The 16,072-nt window shown below is 44.8% G+C and overlaps 1 protein-coding gene across 4 annotated transcripts in view; it reads right to left on the bottom strand.

Moving 5' to 3' along the window:
- LSAMP (limbic system associated membrane protein) overlaps positions 1–16,072 on the bottom strand; it is a 1,042,261-nt gene that overhangs the window by 100,556 nt on the left and 925,633 nt on the right. For 3 of the 4 annotated variants that reach the window (XM_026056897.1, XM_026056894.1, XM_026056896.1), the window contains one exon: positions 12,891–13,020. In XM_026056897.1, coding sequence (XP_025912682.1) covers positions 12,891–13,020 — 130 coding nt within the window. The remainder of the gene's footprint in view (positions 1–12,890; positions 13,021–16,072) is intronic. The other variant, XM_026056895.1, reaches the window with a different exon arrangement.

Below are 16,072 nucleotides of genomic sequence, written 5' to 3'. Positions count from 1 at the left end.
CTCAAAGCAAAAAATAAAACTCAGGTACCTGAGACTGCTCTAGATATTCTCAAAAGCACACGTGAGTCTGCACCTGAACTCACACGATACCCAACAGATTTGGAGACACTCACAGTCCAACAGGGCTGAATCTTTGCTTCAAGTGAAAACAGAGCATGCCTCCCTACATAACTGCAAGGACAAGCAGTGGGATAGCAGGAGGTGCTGCACATACTGCCTGTCAGTCACATCAACAGAGGTATTTGAGAAATCTAGGACTATTGCAGTAAGGGTCTGCAGGAAAGGACAGAGGTTTTTACTCAAGGATTTAGACAGTGTAAATGTGATGACTTTCCCTCAAAGGACTTTGTGCTCAATGGGCAGGCTAACTACTCAGCGTAACTATCAAGAAAAGATGTCAGATCTACAACGTGTGGTATAAAAACCACTGAGTCTGTTCACTTCTGCAGTGTTCCTCAAGAATGGATTTGCCCTTTATATTTTCTCTCTTTCCCATTATATCACAACCATGGTATATGCAATGAGACTAAAAGTTGTATGCTTAGGAGCCCTGAAAGAAAGTATGTTCATATTTGAACAGCCAGCTCTTGGGTCTCATGGATACAGAAGAAAGCCATGTTTTGTGTCATGGTCTGATGGGACGAATTAGCACCTTACCTTGTAAACGGTCCTAATGACTTCATTGAGACAACTAGGTTGAAAGACAATATGCAGAAGTAAAAAAAGAATCTGTCCTTAAAAAGAACAGTCCCATATTCAACCCTATTTGTAGCTAATGTCAACTTCTTATAAGCCTGCTGCTTCATGATACATGAAACGGTGACCTGGGAAACTGGATGGTCGTTTGCCCTGTATCTAACAGTCTCAACAGACCCCGTGTCTCAACTGCAGCATGTTGTTCCAGCAGAACTAATGCAGTATTTCTCAGTGCCACAATTATAATGGACTCTGTTTCACCAGGCACACACAAACACACACAATAGTACTAGACACCGTATGCTTTTGTCCAAAGTTGAAAAGAGCATTAACCAATGTTACGATAATATTACTTGAAAAATAGCCTGATGTCCCTTAATTAGAGGCTGCCTGCTAAGGTACACCCAGCAGGAGGAGAGTTAAGGTTGTATTTGTAACCTTAAATCTCACCTTACCTGGCTGGCAAGTGCTTAACTGTATAACTTTAATGCGTTCTTATCGGAGCATTTTTATTGAGCCATTATTAACATCAGTTAGATATGATCTAGCATTTCCCATATGCCCCTCTCCCCAGCCCTTACCTGAGCCACATGTAACAAGAGATTCAAAGAAAGCAGTTAACTTAACCTCTGCTACCATTCTCCCAACACTCCTCACCACTAATTCCCTAGCAGCTTCCTTAAACAGGACTGGAGTTTTGCCTGCCATCTTTCATGCCCTTGGCCAGCCTGCATACTGGAGGAAACCCTCCACCGATAATTAATAAGTTCCCCTGGCTCTGGCTTCTCATTAATCTATTATTTTGCTCCTCTAATTACTTTTGTCTCTTTGAGTTAGCAGTCTCCTTCCCTCATCTTCCCTGTGTCTCACACAGGACATGCTGCATGGCAACTGTGATTTTTCTTTGTCCCCAAGTCCCTTACAGCCTCTGCTCTGTGCATGGACTCTGACACCTGTCCTGGCACTTAATGAAGCACAAGCTGGGCTCGCACAAGGAGTCACTTGCGTTACCACATGCCTGTATTTCACCCAAGATATGGCACACACACCTCTGGGCTTCTGAGCAGGAGCACATCTAGGGAACGTGGGCTTCCCATCTCCATCTGCTTCGTCCCCTGGAAATCTCCCAAGAGCTACAGAGGAATCCTCTTCACGGCTGTCAAGTGGTTGTAGATCTCCCCTCAGGAAATGGGGGCACTTACAATTTCACAGTGCAAGGACTAGCTATCTATATATGCCCTGACTTCCTTTTGCAATAGCAGCCTTTGCCCAAAGACTAATAGTCAGCACAAATTAACTTTAAGTCCCTTGGACAAAGGGGAGACAGAAGCAGGAACCAATTATCTATTTGCTTCGAAGATGCCCAGGTTGAACAGAGATAAATGTTGTAGATACAAGTGAGTATGTCAGAGAGAGACTAGAGTTGCAAAGTTTGGAACCTGATCTGAGTTTCTGTAGCTTGGGGAATATCTGAAATGTTGTCTCTTATGCTGAGTTACTCTAAAAATACTTATGCTCTGTCCCCCTCAGACAGCCATAGTTTAAACTGTACAGACAGGCTTTGGACAGCTGTAGAGACCCATACCCCACAATTAAAGCAAGCCTTTTTTCTGGCAGGTACAATATCACTCAGTATATTCTTTCTCCTCCAGTGTTTTTATTTTTCATGCTTACTGCTACATTTCACAACTCCACCATGAAGGAAATGCAAAGAGGGTATATAAGGTTGGTGAATATCAAAAACACATATCAGTGTACCAAAATGCATGCACAGATAGCAGCATGGTGAACATATTAATGAACACACAGCAAAATGCTCACATGTAATGCATACAGCAGTGTGCCCATGCATACTTACACACTTTTTACTGAGATCTACAAGCTTCACAGCAGGTAAGGATGGTGCTGATGGCATGCACCAGTTGTTATTGTACATGCACTAAGATGACCCTCACAGCACTTCTCAGTCAGGCACCTGCAACAGGGCACTAACCTGCAGCATTCTCACTCAGGAGTCTGGGGACTCTCCCTGAGAGAGTGCATTACTGCTCCATCTGCCTACCCTAAACTGCAACATGCTCATCTCCCACTGGAGGCTTCCCTGGGACACAAGCCCGAATAAGGTGTGGGCTCTATGAGCTGCTCAGCAAAGCCTGTCACAGATATGGCCTTGTCCTGCCTCCAGGATCCTTCCACTCTGGCATGACCCTCGTCAATGCCAGGATAATTGAAATCACTCATGATCAATGCCTTTCCCAGGCCTTCATTATCTGCATTACATGTTTCTTGCTGGGGGCTGTGCTGATCTTTTGGAGGGATGTGCTCATCCTTCAAATCGCTCAAGTCACCTCCAACTTGGTGTGAACTTCAAAGGCCACACCAGGCAGCAGCTCCTGCTTCGTTGGATGGGAACACCCCCCAGTGTTCCTGCTCCTGCCTGCTTTACTCCAGTGCCACAGTAACACTGGGGCGGGCACTCCAAGTTTACAAGAAAGGATGATTTGTTCAGCCAGTGGGGAGGAAAAAACAAAGACTACACAAGAAAACTCTTATTTTTCAGGTGCTGTTCAGAGTGAAAGAAAAAGTAAGTGAAGAAGAAAAAAGAACAACACTTTGAACATGCACCTCCCATGTTTTCAGTCTCTTATGCTTTTCACCTTCTTCATACAGGGAAGAAAGGAATGTTCTGAAGACACAAACCAAAATGCTGAGAAAGAAGATTAAGGGAGAAGAAAGAGCTCAAGCAGTCCATCGCAGGGCCTACTGTAGCCTTGCTTTACCAAAATAGCTTACTACCTTCAGCTGAGAGACTCCCACTTCCAGTACGACCGTGTTCAGACCCTGGAGAAAAGCTCCACACTGCAGGAGGCTGAGTGGCACCTGACCTTGCTCTGTGTCATCCCAGTGAGCAGGTTCACGATCTCTTGCCCTCACAACTGACTTCTTTGCTCTGGGTCTATCCCTGTGCAGGGGATTCTTTCAAATCATATTTTCCTTACTGCTTCTCCCTACACCCCCATCCCCTACACCTCTCCCTCTCTCTCTTTCTCTCTCTCTCTGCCTCACACACATATATATGCACCCCCCCCACACACACACAAACCCTCCCCAGCAATAGCTGCTTGCCAATTTATCAGCTTCTGGCCATCCCTGATCTATAAAACATTTGGCATGAGCTTCCATGCCAACCAGTTGCCATATTTACAGTGATGTAAAGAAGGGCACTGTTTTCAGGGACATAAGGCTTTTTTGCAGTATGTTTCCCAAAACCTTTTACCAAGATCGTTATTGTTATTGTGCAATGGATTGGGGAGAAGGTGGCTTAAGAAAATGAGCACCAGAGAAACAGGCAAATGGGAAGGGACAGCTGCAAGATCATCATCTTGGAACGCCCAGATGTGGCAACACTCTCCCCCCACCCAGACCATGCTCCTGCTATGAATGACTGCACTGACAATGCACAATGACTTGTCGTGACAGTGCAGTGCACTCTGTTCTTCTGCAGAGGCAGATGATGCCACTGGATAGTGAAAGACAGCCCAGGCTGGGAAGGAGAAATGGGAATACCTAGGTCATGGAACTTGCAGGTCATAAATCAGACCCTTCTCTCTGGTAGATTAATCCTTCCACCTTGTCTCTCTACCCGCACCTTAGAGACCCTTTAGTCCAACTCAATTATTTCAGAAGCTTGTATCTGTTTGACAAACATAGCCTCCTGCCAGCATATTTTCCAGCTATCACTAGAGCTGGGATACATATGCCAAGTGGCTTTATCAAGGGGATTGGTGTGGGGGTGGAGGCAGGGTGAGAGAGAGTCAAAGGGTCATGTATGAGAAGCTAGAGGGGGTGAGGCTCTGGAGCTGTGCAGAGACTTGTTCTGGACAGCACTTTCCTGGCAGGATCTGTGTGCTGCAGCAGGTGCTGTCACCCATGCTCACTGGGGTCCTCAGGCTAGGGGAGAGAGTAGCTCTGGCTCCAGTGCAGAATGGATCAGGCACTGAAGCCAGTGAAGCTACTGAGGCCAAATAACAGCATAACAACAGCATCAGTGAAGTCTCTCTCTTTAAATTAAAAAAGGCAAGGAACAGCTATAAGCTACTATCTTAACTTTCCCCTTTTATCAGTATATTTTCTTCCTACTGTGAAGAGAGAGTGAGAAATACACCTCCCTAAAGTGAAAGAACTTACAGATTATAGCTACAAGGAAAAAAAAATGCAACCTTTCCATTTTTTCTTCAGGATAGCTTTCTTAAGGATGTTTGAATTGGAACTATTAAATAGAAAACACTGTGAATTTCCTCTCTCTTAATTCACACTCAACCTCTCTGTATCTCTAGAGACTCAAGAACAAGCACACTTTAAATTATGAGCAGTGAACTACAGCTGTAAATATGCAGCTGCCAGTGGGGAGTATAACCTCCAGATGCCAGAGAAATGGGTGACCCAGTCCTAAAACATCAGGCCTTTGCCCCTGTGAACACAGAGGAGACAAGTAACCAAAGAAGTAGCTCCAAGCACAAGAGACCCCAAACAGACTGTTAGACTCGTTAGTTCAGGTCACTAGAGGGAGACACAGTAACACACACATAGTCAGTGTCTTGCACTCAGTGATACCCTCTTCAGACAATTTGCTTTGATGTAGTCGCCTATTTATAGAGAGGATACAAGAGTGCTTAGTGGCAGGTTTGTGCAAGGAAGCACAAGGATGGTTGGTAAGGAGGGAGGGGTGAGTGGGACAGCATCTACCATGGGCAGTAGGCTCTTCCTCTTTTCCTTCTGGTCATGCCAGTGAAAGTCCGTTGATTTCAAAGTGGATAATTTGGTAAGGTTCATCAGTCTGCTGCTGAGATCCTGCTTACACTAGTATATGGCAATTCCTTTTCCTGCCATCACTAATTATGGAAGATTTTGAACCTTATCCTCTCAGATACTCGATTTTCACTCCTAGCTCCAGCTTCTTTCAAGACTGGGTCGTGGAAGAGGGTAGAAAAAGAAAAAGCTGGCATTATTCCTTAATGTCCCAGCAAAACAAGAGCATCTCCATTGAGAAGCACTGGCCTTGCTTTGAGGGGAGAGGTGGTGACTGTATAGCACTGCATGATATTAAGACCATGCAGTGAACTAGAAAAATGCTGCTTTTCTGAACATGGTTGAACAGTGTTCATATGGACACAAACTAGCTCACCCTTCAAAGCATCATGGAAAAAGATCCTAACACTATAGCTGATTAGAACTGGTACCTGTCTTGGAGAGCTAAAAATGGAGGCAACTCTACCAGGCTTCAACTTGTTGTTAAAGAACAGCATTTCCACGTGGCAGGAAAATCATTAGCTTGGTACAGAACTGTCACATCTCCCCACCAATGGCACAGAAAATGTCACAGCCAGAGATGGAGCAACCACATATTGACCAGAAGACGCCAGATGTTTCCCTCCAAGTGCTGCTGAAGGCAGCAGATTGAATTCCTCCCTGGAAGCAGCCTTATTTGCCTGTTCTCCAGAAATGCCAAAATATACTTGTGATGCCAAGAAGGCCTTGCTCTCCCTCTCTGCCACTGGGAGAGAAGACTGAAAATGCATCAGCAGTGTTGAAGCATCATTGCAGCCCACAGGGACCGGATAGGGCACTATCACTATAGGAGGGATCTCTGTGCAGCATATGTGCCTGTGGGCACAGAAGGAAGAATCAAAGCCCTCCTGTGTGCTGGAGAGAGAAAAGGATTTCAGGACTTAAGTCTATCACAGGCGAGGGGGTGGGGAGGGGTCCTGCTTGTGGGCCATGCAGTAAGAAGAGAGGACTTTTAAAAGTAAAGAAAACAGAGCCAAAGGAAGTGGGAGGCGAATAGAAGCTGAAACAACTTTGGATGCCTTCTGGAGAGGCCTTGAAAAAGCTGAAACTTTGGCTTGTTTCCCAGGCTCTTTGTGAGCTAGCATCCTTCCCCTTCCCCTTCCCCTCCCCCTACCCCCCCCAATAATGTTGGATAAGATGTAGCTTAGCACAAGAGAGGAAAAGACTTTTCACAAGAGTCCTAAAAAAACCAGGGAATGCATAGGAGGAACAGTGAGAGGTCTCTGTGGTAGGGAAGAGAGGCCACATTTCTGGCAGAGAGTATCTTGAGGAAGCAGGAAAAAAAAGCATGGGGAGTGGAAAGAACCATGGTTAAAAAGTATCAGTTGCCTCTCTAAGTTCCTAAAATACTGGATCAAGTGAGTGCTTTCTAAATCCTAAATTTCCTTATCAGGCAAAGTGTAGAGTAGGATGAGACATGAGAAGAGCTAGTACAGCGACAACACCAAAAAACAGAAAAATAAATCACTCCTTTTCCTCACAACTGTTTCAGTGAGGTTTTGAGAGAGAGTAGAGACAGAAACTAAATCCAAATGGTTTAGATAGACAGAAAATCCCCTTCCCACTCACCACTACCCAGTGCTTACAGGGTTGACTGCAATGACTCTGGATGAGGGTTTTCTGGTTATTACCTTCACTGGGCAGAAACTGGCTTTTCCTGCACAATATAAAGGGCAATAGCAAAGCTTTAAACTTAAACAGCAATGAGAGGCAAACAAACATGGGACATAAGTGTCAGAGGTGCCTATGTGAACGATATGGCCATTTTCAATCTCACAACCTCAGAGGGCTTTCTGCTTCCCTTACATTCAGAGTTCAGCCCTAAAAGGAGACTTGCACGTGCTGAAGAAACATGAATGAGCGAGGGTGTTAGATAATCTGCCTCTTTCAGGTTAGGTTTGATCCCAGTCTGTAGTAATTGAGCCTAAAGCATGATTTTTAAAATCCTTTTCAATATTTTTGTTGTGAATAGTAAGAATATCCAGATTTGTTCACATTATCCTCAGAAATATACAAACTCTTTGAGTCTTGCCAAGTTCTTGTCTTTAAATAACTTCCTATGGCAATGAGTTCTACAGCTGTTTATAAACATATTATATGTATACCATCTCAATTACATAGAGCAAGCAGGCACTCTACTGTATTCTCTATCCCTTCTAAACTTCCCAGGTTATGGTAAATTCTCTAGACTCAATGAGAATTTCTAGCACCCTCCAGGGAGAATCAGACTGGCATATTTGACAAGCCTTCCCATCTCCTTTCATTTTATGCTGTGACATGAAACTTAGGTGTTGCAATCAATACTTATCTGCTTTGCTCTAGACTGGTTTTTATACTGTGATTACCACTGTAATAACTAAGCTCCTTTTTGAGCCAAAGTGGGTATCTTTAGAGTGTCAAGTGGAATTTGAGAGAATCCAGGCTGTTCTCTTCTGTATCAGACTGACTTGCTGTGCTGAGGCCGGGGAAGTTGGACCGGGAATGAAATACCTGGAGTTTTTACACATATTTCACACTCTGTCACTACTCCAGGAAAACTGAATTATTTGCAACTCATCTGGTTATGCAGAACCAGTAAAAACATCACTTGTTCAACCTTGAGCTGAATCCCATGAACATCAGTATAGCTTTGTTTCCATGCCACAGCCTCTCAGGCTGTCGTGACATGCAGGTAGTGATCCCATGGCACCTGCCACAGGCACGCAGGAGCAAGGCCCTCAGGGAGGTTTCAGCCACCATTTCTGCTAGTCTGAGTGCAAGAACCTTGGGACAGGAGCTGTCTTTTTCTTCTGTGTTTGTCTGCCCATGAGGGCAATGGGCTTGGCAGTGGGAGTCCCCGGTAATGCAAAGAACTTGCAACAACTGTTCACATCCACATAGCTGCTAACCCAATTCACAAGTGGCCACTCTTCAGGGCTTCTGTCGAGAGGTGTTTACTGATAAGAATATGAACATACATGAATCTTTATTTTCCTCAGGAAGTTCTTTTTCAGTCAACCAGGCATCTGGCATGTCTCTGAATAAGATGGAGAGATGAGAAATCAGAAATGATAAAGCCTCTGGATTGCAATTAAAGCAGCTTAAAGGTTGAGAGAACTCATGCATTAGCCTGAAAAAATGCCAGTCAAGAAAGACATGAAGTAAAACTAAGGTGAGCCCAAAAGCAGCCATTGCCTACCATCTGTAAACTATCTTACTGGGTTCTTTTCTTAACTGTGTAAGTTGTTATCTTGGTGTACAATCCAGGGAAAACAGAGCATCTCCTAACATCACTGGCCATAGACGGGCAGGCTGCCCATGGTAGCCCACACAGAACCTGTCAGAATGATGAATGATACCTGGTCCTGTGCTGGGACCTTGTTCAGGCTGTGGTGCACCAACTGGAAACATGATTGGACTGCATTCAGTGAGAAACAAATAATCTATGCCTTTGTGGGCCACAGGGCATGGAGCCAATGAGGGCATTAACTCAGTACTAATATGAGTTAATATTAGGGAGAAGAAAACAACAGGACAACACCTACTCCTTGCACAAAGTTACAGAGGGGAGAATCTGGGTTTTGCCCCTTTCAAGAGATGAGAGAGTCTTTCTCTCATCTCTTGAAATGAGACAAGGAAGACAAGAGATATTCCCCAGTGAAATGCTCCTAGTGCTGACAACTGCTAAATGCATGTACTCTGTATCGGAAACCATCTGTACTCATCCTCACTCTAATTGAACAAATGCAATTCAGAGGACTGCTGTGGTCTTTTCCATGGCCTGCCATCACAAACTGCGACGGCAAAAGTCATAAGGTACGGCAGGCTTAATAAGCCCACAGCTGCATCCTCACTCAGAGAGGAAGTGATAGGACTGTGGGCAGGGAGATGCTGGGCCTGAGGTTAGGATCTGCAGACCTGTGCTTCTGGAAAAGAGCTCTGCTGGTTGGAGCAAAGGAGCTAATGAAGCTGTTTGTTCGTCCTCACAGGCAGTGCCTATTAAACTACCCATAACTAGCTCAACCAGGGTGCCCATGTCCTACAGCATAATAACCTGTCAGATAATGAGGAAAAGGATCTATTTGAATATCTGTTCTCCACCTGCTCTGTCAAAAAACAGTTAGTCAATCATCCAAAAAGGAATGGAGGAGGAGAGCAAAGACTCATGTTGTTCCAAGGAATGTCATTTCTGCTTTCATTACCAGACACCGCTTGGAAATAAAGCTGATCTGTACTGTCATTTGCCATCTGAATTATTAAAGTATTTTTCCCCTTACCTCCCTTTCCCCAGGCTTCAGAGCTACAGCCAACAGCAATAGCCACACTTCAGCTATTTCACAGAGAAAGGAGAGGGGGCTTTCCTACGGGTTGCTTCTGGGCTTAGGGACTTAAGAGTTGATGCGAGAAAAATGCCTGGTTCAACTACTCACTGAAGGACCAGGAAAGGAAGGGATGGAGCATTTTTGACAGTGAATTTCTAACTTCCCAGATAGGCAAATGAGTGGGCTACAAGCACTCTTGAGGCCCAGCAGCATTTAACTGAAGTATCACACACATTCCCACCTTCTTTGCATAAGTAACAACACTGCTTTCCCTTTGCATTTGTATCTTTCTCTTCCATTTCCCAGTCAACAAGAAATACATCATTTCTCTGATCCTAACTCAGGCAATTAGCCAACAAACACTATTGATGAAGTCAATGAATGAAAGAAAGAGCAGACAAATTCACAAATCAACTCCTTGAGGAGAGTGCACAAAGAAAAAGTAATTTGGCCCTCTCGCCCCCCAGTACTGGTTTAATTTCACAACCTGTCCACTCAAAATCTCCTACACAAGCTCAATAGCATCATTCTTCCAGCTCTGTAGTCATGAGTTTAACCGCAAAAAGATCCACGGAGAGAGAGAGAGAGAAAGAGAGAGAGAGAGAGAGAGAGATTTGAAACCTTTACAACGATCTAAAATAGCTCTTTGAAGCATAGCAGATGTCTTCAAAACTAGCATAAATGAAGCCAAAATGCCTTACAGTTCTGGAAAAGGGAGATTCCAAGATAACACAGATGTTTCTAATGGCAATAGCTTTGGGATAGATTTGGGATTTATATTAATTGTCAACTTCAAGGAAAACATTTACATGGAGGCCCCGTGTCCCCCATTTTGGGACAAGTACCTTACCGGGCTACATGCTGCACAAAGACCTGACATCTGCCTTAAAGCAGTTCCTCTGTAAGCATAAAGAGATAACAGATGGGTTGAGATGGGGGAAGGAGAAAGAGAGAGTGCAACAAGCAATGAGATACAGACTGGGGACTGTCTGCCCTTTATCCTGGGCTCTGGTTGGACAGGAAGGGGGTATCTGGTAGGCTTCACTGTAGAGGGGAGATCTCAGAATGGACTTGATGGACAGTGAGGTAGTGTTGATGGATGCCAACAGACAATGCTTCTGAGACACACAGGACAGGAGAAAAAGTGTGAATGTGCATGCTGGAGAACCAAACAATAAGCCAGGGAAAACCAACACTGGAATCAAAGCAGGGACAGCAGTCCTGTTGTGTATCAGAGAGGATAGCTAGAGTGGAGGTTTGCTCTGAGGAGCCTTAAAAATGAAGAAAAGAAGTTTGTGTCTAATACAATAGAGTAGGCAGTGCAATTGGAAAAAAACACAAAGTACAAGCATGCAGCCAAAGTGATGAGTCAGGACAAGAATCTTCACATTACTGTTCTCCACAATGCATCTGATGTATATCAAATCTTAGCTTTCGTGAAGATTTAATCTGGTATCCCCGTAACTCCCTTAACTCAAACAATGTTAGACTCTGCACACTGAATAGCTAAGAAATGACTCCCACTTGAATACAAGAAAGAGTTAGATGGAAGCAAGGACTGAAAGACTGATGCAGCAGTCAGATGGAAGATTTAGTAAAAAATAAATCTTAAAAAATTGCCTCTTGGAAGTTAGCAGATTGTAAATATATAACTTAATAAAAAGGTGGAGAATAGGTCCTAATTCCCCACAGATCTCAATGGCACAGCCATGTTTAATATTGACAACAGCAGAAGAGGAAAGTCAGGTGCTAGATGATGATACCACAAAGAAATAGTGTTCCCCTTACCAGCTCTGCTCCTCCCACCTTTCCCTGGCAGTCCTTCCCTGCCTTCTTTCTTTCAATGCTTTAAGAAATGGGCCAAAAATATGAACTGCACATTTGGCTTTCAAATGTGTGAAAGCTGAGGAGGACTTTGGTTTGGCTGAATGGATGAGACAGGAAATCTAAGTAGCCCAAATCTGAACCAAAGACCCCAGATCCATGGATGCAGTTTCTGGATGCAGCACTTGGACTGAGCCTTGTTCCAATGTCTCTTTCTGCCCTTCTCCCTCTAACCTGTTTTCTACAACTCTCTACTCCTTTCTGGCTGTTGATTTGCAATAGTTAGCTTGGCTGTCTCTAGCACATAGAGGAAGCTTGTACTCTGTCTACCTCAAGCTCTGTTTCACTCTACACATATGGAAGTATCACAGAACCTTATTCATACTGGGCTAATGAATGTTTTCCCCACCCATTTTAGATGAAACAATATCTGATGGCAAAAGAACTCAGGTAAATTCTTTTTTTCTCAAAGGACATGATCGAGAGGAAGAAAAGGAACCTACCTCTTGTTCCCTTCCTACTGATAAACCTTTAAGGGTGGAACTTCCTTGCAACCCAAACTGCTATCCCCACAGAATCAGACTACTGAAAAGGATGTTCTCTTTCCAAGCTTGCCACATCCTGGACCATGAAAGGCACAGAAAGGGGGTTCTTTGTTAACAGAAGAGTGCTGGTGAGTTCTCGTTTACTCTATTTTTCCCTGCCCTTCACTCATCTTGCAGGACAAATGCCTCCTTTACCCATCGCACAAAACACAGGAAGACTGTCTGCCAAAGCAGAGAGTAACATGAAATCTTCTGTGTCACTGTTTGCCTCTCCCTTTTAAGGCAAAGCAGTGGGAAGCAAATTCCCTGATTTTGGAAAGATCCTATGCTATGTAGTATTTAAACAGAAATCCTTTCCCCCTGGCAACAGCAGTGTTTTTTCTCCATGTGCATTACCACCAGTAGAGATTCGGACTATTAGATGAAGACCAAAGCTAAATGGAATTACAGGTCCAACTCTGTAGAGCTTCTACTGATGTAATTTCAATTGTTCCTTGGGACAACTGGGTTATAGTCCCTGGGAGAATGGACTGTAAAGCATGCTTGCAGTGCATTTAAATTACTTATGACTTGTTTTGCAGCTGCCTCAGTGGCTACTGAAATTTTTTCTTGATGTTGGAAAAGAAGGAGACTACTGTACAGTTCATAAATCACCAGCATAGTACAATTGGGTCACTTACCTGTCGGGGTGAGGTGCCTCCAGGTAATGACAGGCTCAGGACGCCCATTTGCCATGCAAACCAGAGTCACATTGCTGCCCTCATTCACGGTGATGTCCGAGGAGATATTGGAGATCTTTGGTGGAACTGGGAAAATAAAACAAATTTGGACTTCATTACCCAGAGTTCAGGGGGGGCAGCTGGTCTGACTCATTAACCTACCTACTCTTTAACCAGAGGCAGCCATGGGCTCCTCTCACAGGCTGTACTCCTCACTACTACTATGATTTCTGAAAGTCTGTCAGTGCTCCAAGTACGGGATCCTGGCCTCTCAATAGCCAAGAAAATCAGTTCCAGCTCATCATTCTTCTGATGGTGCAGAAATGTAAAGAAAAGAATGCAGAAAGTTACAGCAAACAGTGCTTTGCTTTCAGGACAGGGTGCCCTGCCCTGTGCACAGGGTGAAGCAGCCAGGAGGGGGAAAGGAAAAACAGAGCAGAGATACAGACAAGGTCAGAGCTGAGTCAGGAAGTACTGAAAAAGCATGGCCTTCTTGCCTCAGGAAAGCTGCCTGCATTGACTAAGGATAGCACTGACACAATGCCTCAGAAACCCAGCAGCACTAACTTCCGTGGTGACTCAATAACGGGAAACCAGCACAGTTCACATGAAACTCTCACACCGAGGGCACTGAAATGGTATAATCAGGAAAGCATCCTCGGCTCATACTTTCTCTAGTTAGTTTCTGTCCTTAATTTTCTCCTCTGGGAGTTGTCTCACAAGGGTTCCACAGCTCCAAGGACTACAGGTAGAAATGGTGTTTGCCGCAACTGTGATGCTTTGTGCTTGGAAAGGTTTGGGGCCTCCATAAAATAAGCTGTAAGAACTTGTCCGAGTGCCCCGAGGAGACCTGGAAGGAGTACACAGGCTCCATGCACTGTCCCTGCTCTCCAAATTAATTTTTACTTTCCAAGTAGTCCCAGATGCACTTCTACTTCCTCCTGCAGAGTGTCAGGCCTAGAGGCACAAACTTCCAAACACACACCAGGCACAGACTCAGAGGGTGTACTAATTATTGTTACCTCCCTCAAGCACCTACAACCCATGCTGCTAGCAACGGTCCTGTTCTATTGCTCATGTAACCAAATGCTCACCAGGAAATGAACCAAAGAGCTGTGAAACTCATTTCTGTTGCAACTTCTGTGACCAGCTCAGAACCTGGGACTCATGCCATGACTAACAGAAGCTATGCTGCAAGAAGGTTCACGGCACAGCACAAAAAGCATGGTAGGGTCTTTAACAATTCATGGGAACGGACATGAATCAGGCTTCCAGGGCCCTTAAAGATCCATTGAGCTAACTTAGTTGTGTACTGTGGCAATCTGAGGGACCGAACTGACCCTGCTGAGATTTGAACTTGTGACTCCAGGTACAGCGTGTCTGATGTTTCAGCCTCTAAGCCTTCCCCCAAGGCAGAACAGGCTGTTCCAAACTTTCCATTCTCACATTAATGTCTCGCGTCCAGGCTTCATACTCAGAAGAAGGTGAGGGAGTTGGACTAAAAAGGAATCTTCTTTCCCTTTTTTTTTTTTATTTTCAGCTTCCGAATTTGTGTGTAGTGAGGAATGAAACAAGATCATTTTCTGCTTTGCTTACCACAGAGTAAACAGACAGAAACCTCCCCTTCCCCCTTCTTGGCAGGCATAGTTGATGGACCTTTTGAGGCAAAGCTAGATGAGGAAAAGGAAATGAAGCCTACCTGTGTCGCTGTAGTCACAGGAATATTGTTTATAACCCACAGCTCATTAGCCCCTCTCTGTAGGACCCAAACTTATGGACAGGACTTCAGCATCTTTGACCACAGGACCCTCTTGGAGGAACAGATGCTCCTGAGCAGGGACAGGAGCTATCTAACAAAGTGAGGCAAAAGTGTCTTTGCCAACAGGCTCACTAACCTAGGTGAGAAGGGTTTTAAACTAGGTACATCAGGGAACGACTGCCATAATCTGGAGAAAAGCAATAGCACAAGGGGCAGTGAAGGAAGCAGCTGGGGGCCAACACAACAGGAGATGCTTTCGCACTCCCCTTGTGAGCCAGCAGCTGGGGGGGCTGTGCACAAATGCAGACAGCATGGCGCACAAACCGAAGGAATTAGAAGTGCATGCAGATTTGCAGAGCTATCAACTCATTGGAATTACAGACACATGGTGGGATGGCTCACAGGACAAGCACGCTGTCAGGGGTGGATAGAGGCTATTGAGGAAAGAAAGGTTGGAAAGGCAAGGAAGAGAGGTGTTCTCCATGCAAAAGAGCAGCTGGAGTGCACAGAGCACTGTCTTAGAAGTGACGATGAGCTAGCTGGGAGCTTATGGGGACTTCAACCACCCTGATATTTACTGGAAGGACTCAAGCAATCCAGGAGATTTCTGGAGTGTGTTGATGACAATTTCTTGATGCAGGTGATCAACAAGCAGACTAGGACCTCTCTGCTGGACCTACTGCTCATGAACAAGGAAAGCTGCCTGAAGATGTGAAGGTCAAGAGCAGCCTTGGGCTGCAGTGACCATGAGACTGTGGAGTTTAAGATCCTGAGAGAAGTAAGTATGACAAATACTAGAATCACATCCCTAGACTTCAGGAGAGGAGATTTCAGTTCATTCAGGTATCCTCTTGGAAAGATCCAACGGAAAACTGCCCAAGAGAGCAAAGGTGCCCAGGAGAGCTGGAGCTCTTCAAGGACAGCTTCCTCAAAGCACAAGAACAGGCCACTTGGGCTGCATCCAAAGGTGCTGAGGGAGCCAAACAGTCTTTCCTCCCTATCACCTTTGCCCTCTCTCATCTGTGAAAGGTCATGGTGACTGGGGGAGATTCCTTATGGACTGAAAAAAGGCTAGTGTCACACCCATCTTCAAGGTAGGCAAGAAGGAGGAACCAGGGAACTACAGGCTGGTCAGCCTAACCTCACACCCCAAGAAAGTTATGGAGCAAATCCTCCTCAAAGTCATTGCCAGGACAAGAAGGTGACAAGGAATAGCCAGCATGGATTTATCAAGGACAAATCATGCCTGACTAACTTGATTGCTTTCTACAGTGTGATGACTGGCTGTCATCACAGATAAAAGGAGTGCAGTGGATGTAATATACCTTGACTTCAGCAAGGGCTTTGACACAGCATTCATAGGATACAGTGTGAACTAAT

Source organism: Apteryx rowi, unplaced genomic scaffold, assembly GCF_003343035.1.
Source record: "Apteryx rowi isolate R43461 unplaced genomic scaffold, aptRow1 scaffold_134, whole genome shotgun sequence".
NCBI classification, from domain to species: domain Eukaryota; kingdom Metazoa; phylum Chordata; class Aves; order Apterygiformes; family Apterygidae; genus Apteryx; species Apteryx rowi.
This window is presented reverse-complemented; position numbering and strand designations above follow the sequence as displayed.